Source organism: Perca flavescens, chromosome 15 (assembly GCF_004354835.1).
Source record: "Perca flavescens isolate YP-PL-M2 chromosome 15, PFLA_1.0, whole genome shotgun sequence".
In the NCBI taxonomy this organism is placed as follows: Eukaryota; Metazoa; Chordata; class Actinopteri; order Perciformes; family Percidae; genus Perca; species Perca flavescens.
Genome location: NC_041345.1, coordinates 14,553,151 through 14,571,158, shown reverse-complemented (window position 1 = coordinate 14,571,158; position 18,008 = coordinate 14,553,151). Strand labels below are relative to the sequence as shown.

The following is an 18,008-nucleotide window of genomic DNA, read 5'->3' as shown; positions in this document are numbered from 1 at the left end:
GCTCAGGAATGAAACGTGTCTCCTTAGTGACAGTATTATGAAACAAAACAGGCCTGAAAATTGCGATCACATTCCTTCCCACCCTGACACCCCACGCCCATCACCCTCCCTCTCCTATCTACCGCCCCATCAGTTCTGCCAACTGCTCCATTACTCCTTCTCTTCATTACTGGACCAGTTTTCCTGCTCGTCTGTCCCCCTTACCTCAGCATTATGCACAAACCCATTACTTAAGCTCTCCCTCTTTGTCTTTGCCTTCTCTGTTTGATCTGGGCTGCTTTTTATTCTCCTCCCTCAGCATGGAAGTGGATCTGAGAGAGAAATAAAGAAATGAAAGAAACTGCCTCAGATGCCCCAGCCTGTATCTGGCTAAGCATCTCCATGGTAGCATAACCCCCTGAAACAGCCCATCATGCTCCACTGCACTCAAAAAGGACTGAAAGCAGGGAAGGGGCAAGACGAGGAAGGGTGTGAGGGGGGGGGGTGAAGAGAGAGCGAGAGAGAGAGAGAGCTGCAGTGAAAGAAACTAGGAGAGCACTGGAGTGGAAGCCTCCAAACAACACAAGAGGTTAAATCACTTATCATTTCAGAGTTTACGTTCTGTTTCAGCCCAGATTTCCTGACCTCCTTACAGAGTCTGGTATCCTGTTTCTAAAAAAAAGAATGGCTGTATGCTGACTGACTTAGAAATGGCTAAATGGCTTATTTTACCAACTCTGCTGTGTGTGAGCAGCCAGAGACAACCGAGATGACATAAATATTGTGACATTAAGTGTCTGGTGGGCATGAGAGTGCATTACTTTTCATTTTGCTAACACTAAAAATAAGAGAGGACAGAAGAAGTTAAAAACATTAAACATTCATTTTATTGGTTTGGTTTTTTTGAGTACAGTGGTTATTTCTGCCTTTCTGGCATTCACAGACAAAACATATAACAATAACTGGGAACACAAAAAATATAGCTTTCTGATAATATCTGTGGCTCAGTCTAGTAGTTACAACAGATACAACAGTAACTCTCCGTACCTGATTGACGCAAACGTAAATACAAACACTTATTAACCATGTAAAAACTGGAAATAATACTTTTGAAATTCTGTGTGGTTCATAAAATGACATAGCTATTTACATTCAATTTGAATAATTATCATGTAACGAAAAACAAAAACAAATATAGTGTATGAGTTTGACAAAATAAACACTGATTATTCAAACTTGTGATAAAATATATCATATTGATTATAATTAAAAGGTTCCATTATGTACGTTCAAGTGCTATTAATATAGATGCACAGGAGGGCCGCTGGGGTTTTTAGCCATATTGGCTCTCCTGTCAGAGTGGCATAAATCAAGGTGCAGCTCAGAGATTGGAGTCCGGGGGCAAAGGTCAAAGGTTACAAAATTCAGTCAAACCTCCACCTCTGAGACACAGTCAAAGTGGTTAGTACAGAAATGTGGTAGTGGTTGTGGAAGGGAAGTTACCTGGTCAGATTCCTCCATACCACTACCTTGGTTACACAAAAAGAAAGATAATGTTGTATTACACCTCAAATACTGTTATTTTTTTCTTTCCTTACGTACAGGTTTCTGTTTTGTCATATCAATGTAGGGCAGTCTGATTAAAGCAGTGGCACATCAGAAGGTAAAGATGGTTGAAGTTGAAGCCAGTGCTTGGTTCCTTATCACTTGGTACAGAGCTGTACTTACATCAGAGGTCTAATGGTCTCAGTTCACAGCTGCTGGGTGATGTTTTTCAAGCTGAGCAGAAGATCAAAAACAAAGAGGTGGCATTTTCTCCTTTCTCACCCAAGACCAAACAAGTTCTGCTTTGAAAGCTAACTAACTGCACTGACCAAATGCCTCCATCTCAGAAGAAAACTATCAACATTAGCAGCTTCTAAAAAGTCCTCTTGAAAAATAGACATTTTTATTTTTTTCATATATAAAAAAATATCTGTAATATTACTATGCAGTTTTTTTTTTCCACTGGACGGGTTTGACTGGACAGTCAAATGTGCTTCTTGTATTTCACGTGTGTGTGTGTGTGTGTGTGTGTGTGTGTGTGTGTGTGTGTGTGTGTGTGTGTGTGTGTGTGTGTGTGTGTGAGAATATTAGATTACTGTTTGAATGTGTATCAGTGTGCCCCAAAGAGCAAGTGTGTGTTAGATTGTACTCTTTAATCATATTCTTCTCTTAGAATGATTCACTTTCTTTAAAAAAAAAAAAAATTCTCTCTGCTCCTCAGATAGCACAGATCTGACATTCTCCCTGTCTTTCTGTAGTCCATCTTCTTTTATCTTCTGATTCCTGGACAATTGCATGTGCCTGCTAACAGACAGTTTGCTGGCTGGACAGTGGACTCTCCAGGGACATGCACGTGGGAGACAGGTCTGGATGGGCGCAGGGCTTAAACATGGAGGAGATGTAGAAGGCCTGCAGACACAGACACAAAACATGTCAGGAAATATACACAGACCACACACGCTGTCAATCATTCACTGTTTATAAACACCGTGAGAGATCAGAGTGAGGGAAATGAGGGAGAGAGCCTATTGTTTAAGCCAACTCATTTAACAGAGAGCAGAGAGAAACCAATCCTGTGAAGACAGAGATAACTGTTACTCTAGACTATTTAGACAACAGTGATTTTCGACATACCACCCAGTATGCAGTGAGTCCTCCTTGGATGAAGCCTGTGATGACGTCACTGGGGTGGTGACGGTAGTCGGAGATGCGGCTCAGGCCAGTGTAGATGGCGATCATCACTAAGAGGAACTGTAATAGTGGGCGCAACAGCCGGGCTCCTCGCCACGACAACCGCGCCTGCAGGTAGAACTGCAAGAAAGGAGATAAACATTGTTATTATAATGTTACTGACTATATAATTACTACAGAAAAGGGAAAACATGCATGTGTTAATGTATGCCCCGCAAACATAAACTGATAATTACGTCTCATAATTTAAGTTGTAAAAACACAGGCAAAGACCTTAAAGTGAAACATGGACATCCACTCAGTCTGCTACCCAGAGGGGAAAGATTAGCTTGGCACAAGTCCATTAACACTATCTGAACCCCATTTCCTCCTTTTGTTCATCCCCTCATCTCCTGCTTCAGTGCTGCAGTACAGAATGTAAAAAACGGGGTCACGGGGTCACTGCAGATGCAGGGCTAGTTTTATGCGGAGGCCCGAGGTCTGTCTGGACCCGTCAACTACTGGGGAGCACGTGGCCTACATTCCTGCGGTGAGGCCGACCCTCACCGGGTCCTTCTCTCCTTCTCCTATCGCAACTCAGAGCAGGTGTCACTGTTCCTGCCTCAAACACCAGCACAGCTGGCCACGGTCCGGGTGGCATGTAGCTACAGGTTTGAAACATTCTCTCCAGGTTGTCTACAGTCTGCTAGCAGCAAACTCGCATGCAAGGCTGTGCTGTGAGTGTGGGCCTGCAGTGTGCAGTATGTGTGGAGAAACAACACAGTGAGATGTGCCCTTGTTTTTCTCACACCACTTCTTCCCCATAGTAATTTACCCTTTATTCCTCTGATTCAGTCTCCCCCTACTCATCCTTGTCTCTTTCTGTTCAGAGAGGAGCTGCTTTCAGTTGGACTATGGTGTACAAGTGCAAATAGAGGAGGCAGTGATTTTCTTTTCTCCTCTCTTTAATTTTGTACAGCGACATCCTCACTTCATTTCATTCATTTTAGATATACACGATATGATATTTAAGTCACCATAAACTATGATTTAAGGGTTAATGAGGGGGAATACATGAGGAATGTGGACATTTTATGGTTAATAATGTGCTTTTGTCTCTTTCTAACCGTTGTTTCTCTCCCACAATGCACCCATGACTACTGGGCAGTGCAGTGTGAGAGAAAGATGAAGAGATGGGGGGGGGTTGAGAGGGTGTCTCTTGCTGAAAGAAGCCTGTCGATCTCTCAGCAGGCATATTCAGCCCTCCACCCCCTCCTCTAAATGAAACCCACAACAAGGCCTCCTCTGTCTGTGTAGCCTCTTCATCTATTCATGTTCCCTGTAGAAAAACATTCTTCCTCATTCTCTAACCCCCCCTCCGCTCTTTCAGCTTGGAGCAGGATGCCTTTGGAGAATTACTGCTCTCAAAGATCTCCTCCCTCACAATCAAGAAGTGTGAATATATTTAGCAGCACTTGTGCTGGTGTGTGTTTGTGCATGTTTAAATAGCTTATCTAGTTAATAGTTGCACACAGTGTTCTTGGCCTCTCTGGACTGGTTTTGTCTCTACTAACTGAAATTAAAGTGACAGTTATTCATAACACATAATATTCCCCCAACATTGTAAACACAGTACCAAATATTACTGTATATAAACACAAGCTACGGTAAATGTGACATCCAGGTCACATTCCAGATGTGTTTGTGTGTGTGTATTCAAAAGCAGATGTGACTTACTGCCAAGTAGAGCATGGTGTACATTGCGAAGGAAGCATGACCGGAGAAAAAAGACTTCCTGAAGGAGAAGATCAATAAAACATGCCAAATGTTACACATTAACTGCATGACTCATGATTCTATATCCTACCTTTAATAAACAAACCAAATAATTTCCAAGCAAAAACACTCATGCGCACACACCACACACCTTGCTTCCTCCACCATCTTCAGATTAGGCTGCCTGCAGTTGATCTGGGAAACATAGCTGCCCGGAGTGCAGTTGATGGACGCATAGGTGATGTTACAGACAGACAGGAAGTTGGGTCGCAGGCGTCCCACACTTAGCTTGGCCATATTGGTGAGTGACTGACCCACACAGCAACCAAACAGGAAGCTTCCCAGCTCCTTATACAGGCACGACACATAGCAGTTTCGGACAAAAGCCCGCGAGTGTGCACCTCGGAAACGCACCCGGTAGCATTCACCCAGTGCAATCTGAGATGGAAATAAGACAAGAGAAACTGGTTACATAAGTCATAAAGTAGAGCTGCACAAATAATGAAACAGTGTATATATTTGTTTTAGTCTTAAAACAAACACATGCTCAAAGACACCATATTAAAGTGATGACAACTCACTGTGCCACATCTATTATTGTCTTACTGTTAGGCCAGTGATGGCTATACCACCAGCAACGAGCAGGCTGTCAGGGATGGCCTCTCTCTCCAGGTAAGGATAGGTGATGGAGGAGTCTCCACAGAAGAAGCCTCGCTTGTACGGAGTCACTGCCTTCAACTCACACGCAAAGAACGGGATCGAGGCTGTTGAGATGTGGGAAAGAAAATGGAGGGTAGGCAGACAAAAAAAAAAAAAAAAAAAGACGGCTTGATGAATGTCTGTGAGCATGTGGTCAGTGCAACAACGATCACCGAGGCAGAGAAAGATACAGAGATAGTTGGTACAGTCAGCTAACATAAAGGTGGCCTTCTCTTGTCTCACAGGATGGGAGCAGCTTTAAATAACATCAGTCATCTGGTGACATGATTTCCAGATTCCTCGGGGATCAAGCATTCTACACATAGCTGCTTCCATCAGAGGAGCAGGGAGAAGGAGAGATGACAGACACAGAAAGACAGACAGATGGGGAGATGGGCATTGCAGTGGAGAATTAAGATGAGAAAGGAGGAAGAAGATGAGAGGGCGTGTTACACAGAACATTTCAGTGTGCCAAAAGAGAACAATAAACCCACTGTAGGAAAAGCAAGGTATTGTTTAACAATGACGCTTTGTTCCAGTGGAAAGCAATGACTTTTAGATCCATCTATCTTACATTAACAATTGTCTTACGTGTGTTCACTTTGTTTCCTGGCTGGTCACTTATTATAAGAACTTTGTTTCAGGTGAAAGTGAGTCAAGGTCTGGCACGCTTCAGCAAACAAACCTGATGGGGAAAGTTCATTGAGTAAAAGTTGTGCAACATTTCAATGACTACAAAAAGGGAGGTGTGTTTGTATTCCCAGGACCTAGAGCTGAGCAGCACAGCTTTAATTGTGTGCTTCAAACTAATCACCAATAGCCCTGTAAGAGCCTGCCCGGCCTGCTCCATTTCTCTGTCCTGTATCCCATGTCCCCTTGTCACCCCATGGAATGCAGCGAGAACATGGGACTAATCATTAACCTCTGTGCCGGTTGGCTGGAACGCACCCAGGCCAAAACTCTGCTCTAGCCAGGGAATCTCTCAGACTACGTGACTGTGTAGTGCACAAGACATAAACTCAAAATCAGGCCAAAAGGAACAACACACAAATACACACTCAAACAATGGCACGCAAACATGTCTTTAAGCATGGTAAATCAACAATTACTAACTGACAAAGGCCAGGAAATGAATACCTAACCTACTATACTATTAACATTTGTCCACATTGGCTTTGGTTTAGTTGTATTATTTTGTGTGTTTGTTATCCCAACCATACAGTCATACCACTCATTCAGCCTCACTGAACTGATAAAGGATAACAAGGAAATGATCTATAGGCTTGAGGCTATCAGCACAGAAAACACATGAGGAGGCAACTCTTACCAGCTGTGTGACAGTATAGCTGATTAAGAATGTTATACTGTAGTCATAAGTGTGTGGTAGTGACCTCTGTACTCAAAGTCATGCTGCCCTAACAGAAAGACAAAACATAGATAAAAGCCAGCCCACTTCTATTTCATTTAAGAGGGGCCTTAGTAAGAAAGTGAGGAAGGGAAACACATTGCAGGCAGATAGCAGAGGCTGTGACGTCAACAAAGAGAGAAAGAGAGATAGGCGACACCTCTCATCTGACCCCGATCTCTCGCTCATCTCCAGGCGCCACGTCTACAGGCCTTTCCTCACACATACCTACATCACTTACATAAATATACCTCATGCAACACACACAGGTCACATACAGGTGCTATCTGTTTTTTTAGACAGAGGAATTTATTATAATGGATCTACCGGTAAATCATTATTTATTTTGAAATTCTTGTGTTTTCTGATCAGAATTACTGCCTTTATAAAAAAATCCCAGTTGAATGTTGTCAAACCATTGGCTTTATTACTATGGGTTTATTAGGGGCATCATCTAATGCAATCCATGAATTCTGTAGTCAACTCTTATATTGTAAGATTCTTATAATGTTGAGTGGTGTGTATATTACATTCCTTTAGGAACAGTTATATTACAGAAAACGACTTCAAGTATTCTGATTACATTTAGTTTATATTAGCTAAGATTGTTGAGTATTAGATAAAGTCTTTTCTTTCTTGTCAATTTAAAAAGGAATACCTGTATGAGGGTTTCCTGGTTCCCTTCTGCCGCCTGCATAAAATGCACAGCCATCTCTTAATCTCCTAATCATAATCCTCTTATCTGTGTGTATCATACCTTGGCAGAGACCTGCAGAGCTATGTTCTGGTTCCTGTCTGGTTCAAATTGAGTGGGTGTGGATGTGTGTGAGTAGGCTACGTGTTCATACTATGTGAGTATATCAGAATGGGTTTTTGATGACATTTTGGGGTGTCCTTTGTGTACTCAAATGTTGCAACATAAAGTACAGCATTGGACATTTACTCTGCCTGCGTGTGTAATCAGGTCAATTCTGTGTCAAATAGAGAAATGTTTTGCTTTATATACCATCCATTAACAGACTCTCTCTGTGGCCTCATCCTATTCCACAATATCCTCTCTCAATAATCAATATTTTGCTGCACTTGCAGGGAGTTAATGGACAGATTCTCCATTAAGGACTAAACACTCTGCGGTTACAGTAGGAGCATGGACTTTTTAAGGGATCATTTTCAATACATATGGAGGTATAATGGAAACCATGAAGTGCTGAGCCAAATTGCAGCATATTTTATGACCTTAGACCTGTGCTGATGGCTTGTGCTGTTTTCCCATTATTGCAGAAAGTCCATGGACAGACTCGGCACTAATGGCCATGAACCAAAGATCACTCCACTGTGGCAAAGCTGTTTGCAAAGCTTCTGAATAAAATAAAATACACCTCAATCTCAGTTGTATAACAAATTCTCAGTGCTGTGTACAATTAATAAAAAACAAATTGATAGTGCTAGAAACACTTGGAAATCTATTCAGTATCTGTAGAATCAGGACTACACAAATTACAAGCTCCTGTGTCACAGTCAACCTCTAGGCTTTACAACTACATTAAAACAGTTTTCCCAACAAGACATGAAAACACTCCAGAGACCCTCACATCATCTGTCAGGCAGCTGTGAGTGAACCTCTGCACCTGGCCAAGACATGCTCAACAGAGAGCCAGACCAGGAAGACCTGCGAGGGGACCCAAAAGGAGGCGGAGGAGTGGGTCGGCTCACACAGCCAGGCCAAAATGTGCTGCTCGTTGGGCCTGACACTCAAAGCAGGAATGCTTTCAAATAGTCAAAAGGGACAGAAAGAAAGAAGGGGGGAAAGAAGAGAAGGAGGGAGGGAAGAAAAGAGGAGGAATGAGAGCAGAGGGGATATGTGCCTCTGAAAAACTGTTCTGGTTCTAATTTACACATCTATGACCACAGCCCAGAATGAGCTCACTGTGAGAGGAGAACAACAACCAAAAGCAAGAAATAAAAAAAAAAAAAAAAAAACTATGGGGAAAGTGATTAAAGACAGAGTGCTAAAAAAATAGGGCAGATGGCAGTTATTCATCGGCATGCTTTATGGTCAAACTAAAAACTAGGCTAAAATGCATGGCCAGAAGACTCTAAAATTGACAAATGGGGGTGAGGGTGATAATACTGGGGTGAGAGAAAACTGGAGAGATGGAGCCAAGAGAGATGCGGCAAGGGTTTCTCTACAGAGAACAGCAGACGGAGGTGATTAGTGGTGGTTCTGGAATGTGAGGGTCAGAGATCTGGGCTCTGCTGGGACCCGCTCTGTAAACACGACCCCACGTCAACCAGCAGAATATCCACAACACACATACAGAAAAACCACACGAGGATACAAAAAAACCAAACCCACAGCCGCATAGACTAACAGACAACCAAACAAACCACCAACGAACCCACTAGTTCCTAGAAAAAAAACTAACCAACCAAATAAACCACACACGAGCCAAACAATCCTAGAGATATGGATTGAGGTAAACAGCCTCACTATCACACACCTAAATGAACTGCTGTGGATGCTGTTGTTGGACAAACAGCCTGTGCATCCTCATAGATTAGCATGACACTCTGCCTACAGCTATATCTGAGCCACAGTAATGACCATCTGCTTCATCACGCTCAATAATGTTTGACTGTGCAGGCCTCGTTCTGCATTTGCCCTTTGATAAAACTGGAGGACAGTGACCTGTCAACACTGGTCCATTTGGCCTGCAGTTTAGGACTAGGCTGAGCCTGGCCTGCGGCCCAGCTTGCTGCTGCACCCTTCAGGGGTGGTCCACCCTTGCTGGGCCCCTCACCATCTTGCATGTGCCAATATTTCCCAGCAAAAGTTTGAGCTGCTTGTTTACCTACAAGTCAACCTTGTAAAAAAAAAAATAGTGAGCTGGTGAACTCTACCCTGAAGTGTCAGAATTTGAATTTGCGGGCAAGATAATCCCTGGTAACGACATTACAAGAAGCAGTGTAACGGCCTGCCTAACATGCTCATAAATAGCAGTCTCCAGTTGGGCTGGGTGGGCTTGTACAATTATTTGTGCAATAATGACTTTAACTGCACAAAGCTGTCTCCATGAACTAGCCTTGATCTGTTCTTTCATTTAATCACTATTCAGTTTGAGACATGTACTTAAAGGGAAAAGCCAAGTCTTTTATGTTTCACCTGATATAAAATAGTATTTGTTTGAAGAGGTGGCCGGGTAGAGACTGTATGCATGTGCCATCACACAGGCACATGCACACAAAAGAACACAGAAAGACACGCACAGAAAGACACAGAGAGAGACTGTTGTACTGTCAGGAAGGTAACACTTGAACAGGAGGTGAAGTCATCCACACTAAGGCTGTGATTATAATTGGCAACCATAAACTGCCACAGACTTAATTAAAGTAAGAACTGTGCGTGTATGCAAGTGTCCTAGAAGGTGGTTTATCCTGTTCATCCTTGGTGGCCCAGTCTCGCATTGCCAGACCTATCTCCACAGCGCTGCAGAGGAGGGTCTGGCTAGTCCACGCCGCTTTCCTGCATGGAAAAAAAACGTGCTCTGGTTTATTAGCATTTCTTTAAACCAATCACAATCGTCTTGGGCGGCGCTAAGCTCCAGACGGAGCCACCGTGCAGCTGCAAAATAACCTCAGGAAGGAACTTGTTTTGGTGGAACATATGTACTTTTTAATTGTGCAACTCAGATTGGACAGATTTACCCTGCAGAGATCTGAGGAGCAGTAAACCATAGTGCTCATAAATCGATCTGAGTTTAAAATTCCATCACAAAGAAAGCAGAAGGTAATGGATATCCAGCCGAAAAGGAAGTGGAACGTTGTGGATATAGACTATTGGTGGCCCAATCTAGGTAGTGGAGAGATGGGATAAGGGTTAGTGGTGGCCCCTGCACTGACACACACACACACACACACATTTCTTTTCCATAATTGGCTGGATTGTTCTGAGAGACTGAATCTATTTTGTCTACCCTGATGGTAGCACAAAAAAGACTCAGTAAAGAACAAAGAGGAGCCAAAACAGTCTTGGATCTTTGTTAACCATCTAGCCTACTATCATCAGCATCTACTGCTGCTGGACCGCCTTTAAGTAGATGCCCACTGCTTCATTTATCATACCCAGCCCTTCCAACATTCAGCTAAAGTCAGCTGTTTATCTCAAATTCAAGTGATCCAGGCTCGCAGGTTTGTTCTACTTTAAGACATATGTTTCATTGTATCCGCATACAGTGGCATTTTCAACTGCCTTAATGTGGCTTTACCTTCCACCAGCGCACCAGGACAGCTCTTTCTTGCCCCCTTAGACTGTTACTGTTACAGCTGGCCAGTGGAGACATGCGTCCCGCAGCTGCTTCTGTTCTCCCCACACTTCACTGACCTGCTTCCTGGAGCCCGACTCTGGAGTTCAGGGCAAGAGTGGTGAGGTCTGAAGTGGGCTGTCTGTCTGCCTGTCTGATTCAGCAGGAACATAAAGGACCCGCCACTCTGGTATGTACCTTGGAAACTTTAAAGGGGCTCTATGGTGGTTTTTGTGGTGGGAAGGTAAGGTTGTGCGCAGTGTGGTGAGGGCTGGCAGTCTGTAATGTGAGAACGGCACAGGGTTGTGGTTGAGACTGCAGGGGAGGTATTTGGCATGGAGCAGCCTAATTGTGGTAGTACTGTGTATGGCAAGAGTTGAGGGCTGTGGGGCTGTTGTGTTAGAGTGTTTTGGTTTGCAGGGGGAACATGCAGCTGGAACAACTTCAGACCAGAGCTTGAGGGGATGAAGGAGGGAAGGCTCCAGCAGGTGAGATGTGACACAATGATAAAATGGTCCCAATGATGGGTAGCGATGCCATGGCGCCAAGGGGGGCTGCACAAGTCTCCTTATAGGGGGACAGACAGATGAGGACGAGTCATTAGTTCTGACAGACACAAAGGCGGGGCAACAGGCTGTATTGAGATTCAGGTAGATACTTCGATGATAAGCCTCTCCAAACCCATTCTAGCTAATGAGCATTGAGGATTGGAGTACTATACACATCTTTGTTCACTCGTTACGGCTAATACCTATGGACCACCCTGGGCACTTATGGAATCGTTATCGAGGAAAAGATTTCAACTGCCTGCCTCATTAAAAGTACATTTGAAGCTATTTGCTGTCTGAACAGTATATCCTTGCTACTTCCTCGATAGGACAGCTGTAGATAAGATTCCTCAGTCGCCCCTGGGTCTGACATCTGACCCCTACTGTAGATCCTCAACCCCTTCCACGCCTCTACCTACTCTCCCACCCTGGGGCTGTTCACTCATTCAGGCTCTTACTTGCCCCTCAGCCTCCAGGAAACTGAACAGGCTCTGGTGTGCTGATGGGTAAAGGAATATGCATTGACAGCAGAGTGCCCATATAGTCTGTCTAAGGAAAGGTGCAGCTAATGGATTCCCGAACGTCTGCTGTCAAATGGGAAGGAGATGCATTAGTACACTAACGAGAGAGAGAGTAAGCAAAATCACTTCTTCCACCGACTAATGATTTAACTGAGCCATTTTTAATGGCTCTCCATCTGCCTACCACAGAGTGACGCCAGTGGGTTCCATAACTCCGGAGCGTGTTTGATCAGGGCCTAAAACGCGCAGCAAAACAGGACCGGCAAATTTGTCAACAAACAGCACACACACATGGCAGCTGTAGTAGGGTGCCCGTATTAGAAGCCACGGTGACGCAAACACAAACGCCCACACTTTTATTCATAAACATGCACACACACACACACACACACACACACACACACACACACACACACACACACACACATAGGAGACAATTTAATATTCCTGGCCCTATTCACACCGACATGCTGTGACGTGTTGGCTTCTTGCTGTCTCACTCACTTGGCAGCTTTCTCTGCCAAAAGAACAGAACCAGGAATCCTCAAACATAAACCCGCCACCCGCCCAAAACACACATGCAGACGTAAAACACACACACTCACACACCTCGCTACATTGTTGAAACACCTTCAGTCTCAAAATAGAGTTTGTCTGATGAAAAGAGGAGAAAAAGAGAAGGGTGCAAAAGCAGACATAAGCTGGAAAGAGGGAGTCCTTTTAGAATTTAGATCATTCAGGTAGATACCGGCCCTCTCGTCCCGGCATGCTGCTTCACGTCTAGAACAAAAACACACACTTGCACATAACAGCGACCAACTGATTCCAGCTTTCTCTTTCTATACTACCAAAAAATAGTTTTGTTTTTACTATGGAATGAAATGAAAGCTAGACAAATCCATGCAGTTTATCAACAGTGTGAATCATTTTTCTCTTTTGTATTATTTTACCACAGCCTACCATCTTGTTCATATCAAGTATGAAACTATTTCACAATTAACCTTTACAAGAAGGTCAAGCCTAGTGGCTGTCATAATGTTCCTCTACGCTGTAAAAGCTAATATAGGGTTTTCAAGTGCCACTTCCAATCATTTCCCAATTACTCTTAAGAGAGGCAATAACTGGCTTTATTGGAGTGATGACAGAGTAAAGACCACCTGTGCAGGAGGGAAACAGCAGTTCAGGGTGGGAGGCCTGTCCCTGCATGCTCTGCAAATATGACAAACACCCGACACCTCCTGACCTCTGGGTGGCTGGACGCTGGATCTTAGATGGAGCCACAGAGCGCAGATTCTGTCAAGTCTGTCCCGATTAAACCCAGTCCCACCAGGAATGCATGCACACAGACGTGTACACAAGCACACACTTGCATTCTGGAGTGCAACAGTGTTAGGCAAGCCCGGTGTTGAGTAAGACTATGATCAGGTAACCTGAGTCAAAGCCTTGGTTAATGTCCTCAATATCCCAGCATTCCTTTTTTTAAATTAAAGTTCATTTATAATGCCGCACCATACTAACTTTATGTCGCCACATGTTCAGTAAATACTGAACCACATGGAGAGGCTGTGATCACTGGAATCCCTCTTCAGCTGATAACATAATGAGGATGGGATGCTTCAGGGTAAAATTCCACAGTTACACAGTGAATGAGCCCCTTTAACAGGATGAATAATGCTGTCAGGTCAACCGTCTGAGGGAATCTGATGATGGCATTTTTAAGGGAAAATTGGGTTAGTCAGAGATAAGAGGGTTTAGCTCAATGAAGGGCCTAATTCATCTCCACTAAGTGATGGCATTCACTGCCGAATGCCCACAAATGAGTCAAAGTCTGCTGATAACTGACATGATGGTTAACAGGGCAGAGACAGGCAGGATGCCGTCAAACAGCCGGAGATCTGCATGTCATCTAATAGTACTTAGATCTGGTATAAAACTATATCATTAAATATTATTCTCTCATTTCAGTATAGTGTAGCGCACAATTTACCGTGTGATGTTTAACAAAAAGTTTTGCAACTATTGATCTAAGATGATAAGTCTTTTTTGTCAGCTCATCTGATTGTTCTCGATAAAACTATAAAGCACTGTTTATGTTTTGTTTTTATTTTTGCTGCAGAGAAAAACTACATTTTCATCTCGACCTCTTAAACCTTGTACTTTTATAATGTTGAAAATCATCAACTGAAAATGGAAATGTACCAACCTATCAAACCAAACAAGACCTTTGCAATTGTTACTTCCATAGCAAGAAGGTGAACTCCTTAAACTTTACAAAAGTCACAAGACTAACTGACTCTCTAAATCCTCTCAGCTGTGACCAGCTTGAGGCTCAGGTATTCAGACTGTGTTGTAATCTAGTCAGAGGGGGATAAGAGGGACACGCAATTTTGTGAGAAAGCAAGTGGCGTGCGTCTTACGAGGAGAACTGAAAGAGACTATTTCCTCCGTTGTGCTGACTGATGCTGAGTCGCTAGCCACTTCCTAAACACCAAAACAAAGCTGCTGAGAAGTGTGCAGAGTGAACAGCTAATAGCATACCTGCAGGGGTTAAGAATAACACGGCAATGAAACTGACTGCCTCACACTGTTGTTTTGTCTGCCGGCTTACTTCCTATGCTTTAACTGCCAATGAGGCTGAGACCTGTCAATCTGCCTGGACGGGTTCTGCCTCTCTAGTGTTTGCAGCCGGTCCGAATAACCACTCATGAATAACACTGATCTGCTTCCCTAACATAGTCGTGTGAGATGACGACATAAAACTGATGAAATTATACAATCTCACTATATACCGAATATCACAGTCCAGTAGAGCAGGTCCATAGGCAAGCTTTCAGAGGATTTCAGATATTTCCCAAACTAGACTGTACAGAGGAGTAAAGTGATACAGTACTTTTTACTTTTACTTAAGTTCTGTAGGGATCCAGTACAATTCTGAGGTAATGGCATTTTACTGGAGTATTCCCATTTTGTCAGACATTTCTGCAACATTTAGGACAGTTCTTTTTCCTCCCCTACATTTCTCTGACAGCTTCAGTCACTAGATTCTTGCCAGATTGATGTCAAGAAAATCTTTAATATAATGCAATGCTGTAGTTTAAACCACTACACACATGTTATACCAGGCACGGCATGAACAAACCACAGTACACCATTAACATACTGTCTTCATGTTGATGCAAAGAATATAATTAATTTAAGAACATGTTACTGCTAATAATTCCTAATTTGGGTCTTGCCACATTTATGTAACTAAAGGATTTGGATACTTTTTCCTCTAAATGGAAAGTTCAATCTCACTATTACTGTTATGTATTAACTACAAAGGCACAATGAGTTAATGTGTAATCAAGTCTCAACTTCTATAACTGTGGTAATCCTACCTAACATAATGACAATTGTGCTGCTCTATATTGAATCAAAACACAGTTTGACCAAATCTTATCACACAGAGGTCTCTGTTATTATGTGTCCATTTGATGGGCAGTGCTGATTATGATTCATTTGGCAATCTGTATCATCTATATATTGCTGGCCATTCATCAAGTAAAAATACAAAACATTTGAAAACTTGTTTTCGTCTATTATAAGTTAAAGATATTTGAGTTTAGTGACTTCTGCTTTGCACAAAAAAGTATTTAGTTTCAACATTTTAAAAGTAGACAAAATGTAAAAAATAATAAAAATAAAAAATATAAGATTCATGGATTACTGACAAAACTATTATTAGGCTACTTGTCAAAATTAGGTCTTCAAATCCACTATCAAGTGGAATCCATTAGTCATTTCAATGTTATTAGAGAAACGTATTTTGACCACTCCTTTATTATTATTATGGTATGTCAGTGGCCTCTGAGTTGTTGTCCACATGTTGTTACTGATGTTTCTAATTATCCTTGTGAAAACTGGTGGTGAATGTTATTGAATGGTTCCAGCTGAGCATTGTAAATGATGTGTGGCTGCCATTCTTGCTGCAGTGAGAGAGGCGAAAGAGCTCAGTGAACAGCGGTAACTTTCGGCACGAGAACACAAGCATTACATGTTTTGATCCCAATTCCCACGTTCTTCTCTCGGGAACTTTGGGAGTTGCCATGGGAACGGATGAATTCCCGCACAACTCTGCTCCTGCCAGCTGAGCCCCCCATCCCCTCCCTCCTGCCCCTACGTGCACCGAGGGGAACGAGCTGAAAGTTTTCAGACCGTTTGAACAGTTTCCATTTGACTTCTGGAAAAATGCTTTGCAGCTTCGTTAACTTTAACAAATCCCCTTGCAATGTTTTTTTTCTACTCAAAGCCAACTTCATTTAACCTCCTTACCCCTGAAGATTAAAATATGATCTAAAAGATCGTGTTGACACTTGCGTGTGTGGGTCCTTTAAAAATATTCAAAGTTAATTAGACCTATAATTGTAAATTCAAAAGCTAGCTAGTAAAACAGCTGCATTCATCCTGTAATAACACAAAACACCAACAACCCTAAGGTCAAAACCATTCATTTAAAATAAGTAAACACAGATTCTTACCGACACAAAGGCATATTAAATCCAAACCGACAAGCATCTTCCTTTTGGTGCAAAACGAGGTTTCCTCCTCAGGTTGAGAAACAAAATGCTTCCCACCACCGTTCTCCTTCCCGTCCCCGGCTCCTCCGGTGTCAGCTAACCGCAGCTGGAGCTCCGCGTCCCGGGACAGCGTGTTGCCGTGGGTAACGGTGGAATTGAACTTCTGCATGTCTTTAGCTTAAATAAAATTTAATGACAACTTGTTTAAAATGTATTTGCAATTGTTGTTGTTGTTTTGTCGTAACTCGCTGAATGGTGGGAATTCCCAAACGTTTCAGTCCGTCCGTCGTCGGTGCAACGAATCCATGTCAATGAAAGTTTGACAGCAGCAGACCCTGATAACCAACCGACTGCTAGTTTACGCGTTTGTCTTAAAAAAAAAAGCTAATTTGCAGAGGAACAGAAAGATGGACGCTAATCGAAAATAAGAGGGAACGCAAACATCCGAGTAAACATTTGGCCTAACTCAGTTACACCTCTCAACAAACTTCTTCTGAGTGTGAGCGCGTGCCTACTCTCTGCTCTCCAAAAACGGTCTGAACAGACCAGCATTCACTCTAAATGTCAAACATGCATGTAAAACAAAACTTTTAGTTTGAACTTTCAAAATAAAGTCTTTTATTGATGAATGTGGGCATCGCCGTTGGTCGAGTCTGTGAAACGTTTATTTTGGTTGAAAAATCTTGTCATTTCCGGTTATTCAGTTTGACTTGACGCAATAAAAGTCCGCGGTAAAAACCAACAGAATCAATGTTTAACGATGAGGCTGGTGCTCACATGTTCGTTCCAGCTGACCTGACAGCTGTGCAATGACTGGTCCTTTTCACTGAGATGTCCACTATCCTATCGAACTGTCCCACCCATGCACATAGCCTAGGCTACAGCTTCTGACTTTCTACAGATTAATAATGCAGGCATTGGGAGATTTTAATTTTTTTTTTTAATTTTTTGAAAAAATTAAAAAAAGAAACGGCCCTATAAGCAATACTTTTCAATAGGCTGATTCTCCTAATATCGATAACCGTAACAAATGTAGCCAGCTACTCAGTGGTGGCCTCACTGTAGTTTAGGTCGACAAAATAGTTAGTTAAAAATTTTGGATAGGCAATTGCACCATCTGTGCCCTATAGCCTACATACAAGTCTGTCTGACAATTGGATTTTTCCATAATATTGACTACTGTTTGACTGTCTGCCTCTGCACTAGAAAGATAAATAGACAGACAAACCACAATCTGAACTGGGGGGTGACATTGACATTAATGTATTACTGTTTAAATAAAACAAAACAATGTTTTTCCTGGGCTGACTTGCTTATATTACTGAAAAGTATTATTAAAATGATACTAAATTAGTCCCAGCACATTTTCATTACTAATGTGTAGCCTTATTCATTTATTTTACATACATATTTGAATAGAACATTATGACAGTGTGTTCAATAACTTCCATGTGATGTGACCCATCGACTCACATTTAATATCAAAATGTATCACTACACTTGAC

The 18,008-nt window shown here is 42.5% G+C and overlaps 1 protein-coding gene across 1 annotated transcript; it reads right to left on the bottom strand.

The window, feature by feature from the left end:
* Window positions 1-1,139: 1,139 nt before the first annotated feature.
* Window positions 1,140-17,039, bottom strand: ppap2d (phosphatidic acid phosphatase type 2D). The gene is made up of 6 exons (XM_028598599.1): window positions 16,465-17,039; window positions 5,077-5,234; window positions 4,622-4,908; window positions 4,432-4,489; window positions 2,659-2,835; window positions 1,140-2,433 (listed from the first exon to the last, which is right to left on the bottom strand). Exons 1-6 carry the CDS (start codon window positions 16,670-16,672, stop codon window positions 2,329-2,331), a joined length of 993 nt encoding a protein of 330 aa, XP_028454400.1. The 5' UTR covers window positions 16,673-17,039; the 3' UTR covers window positions 1,140-2,328.
* Between the last annotated feature and the right edge of the window lie 969 nt (window positions 17,040-18,008).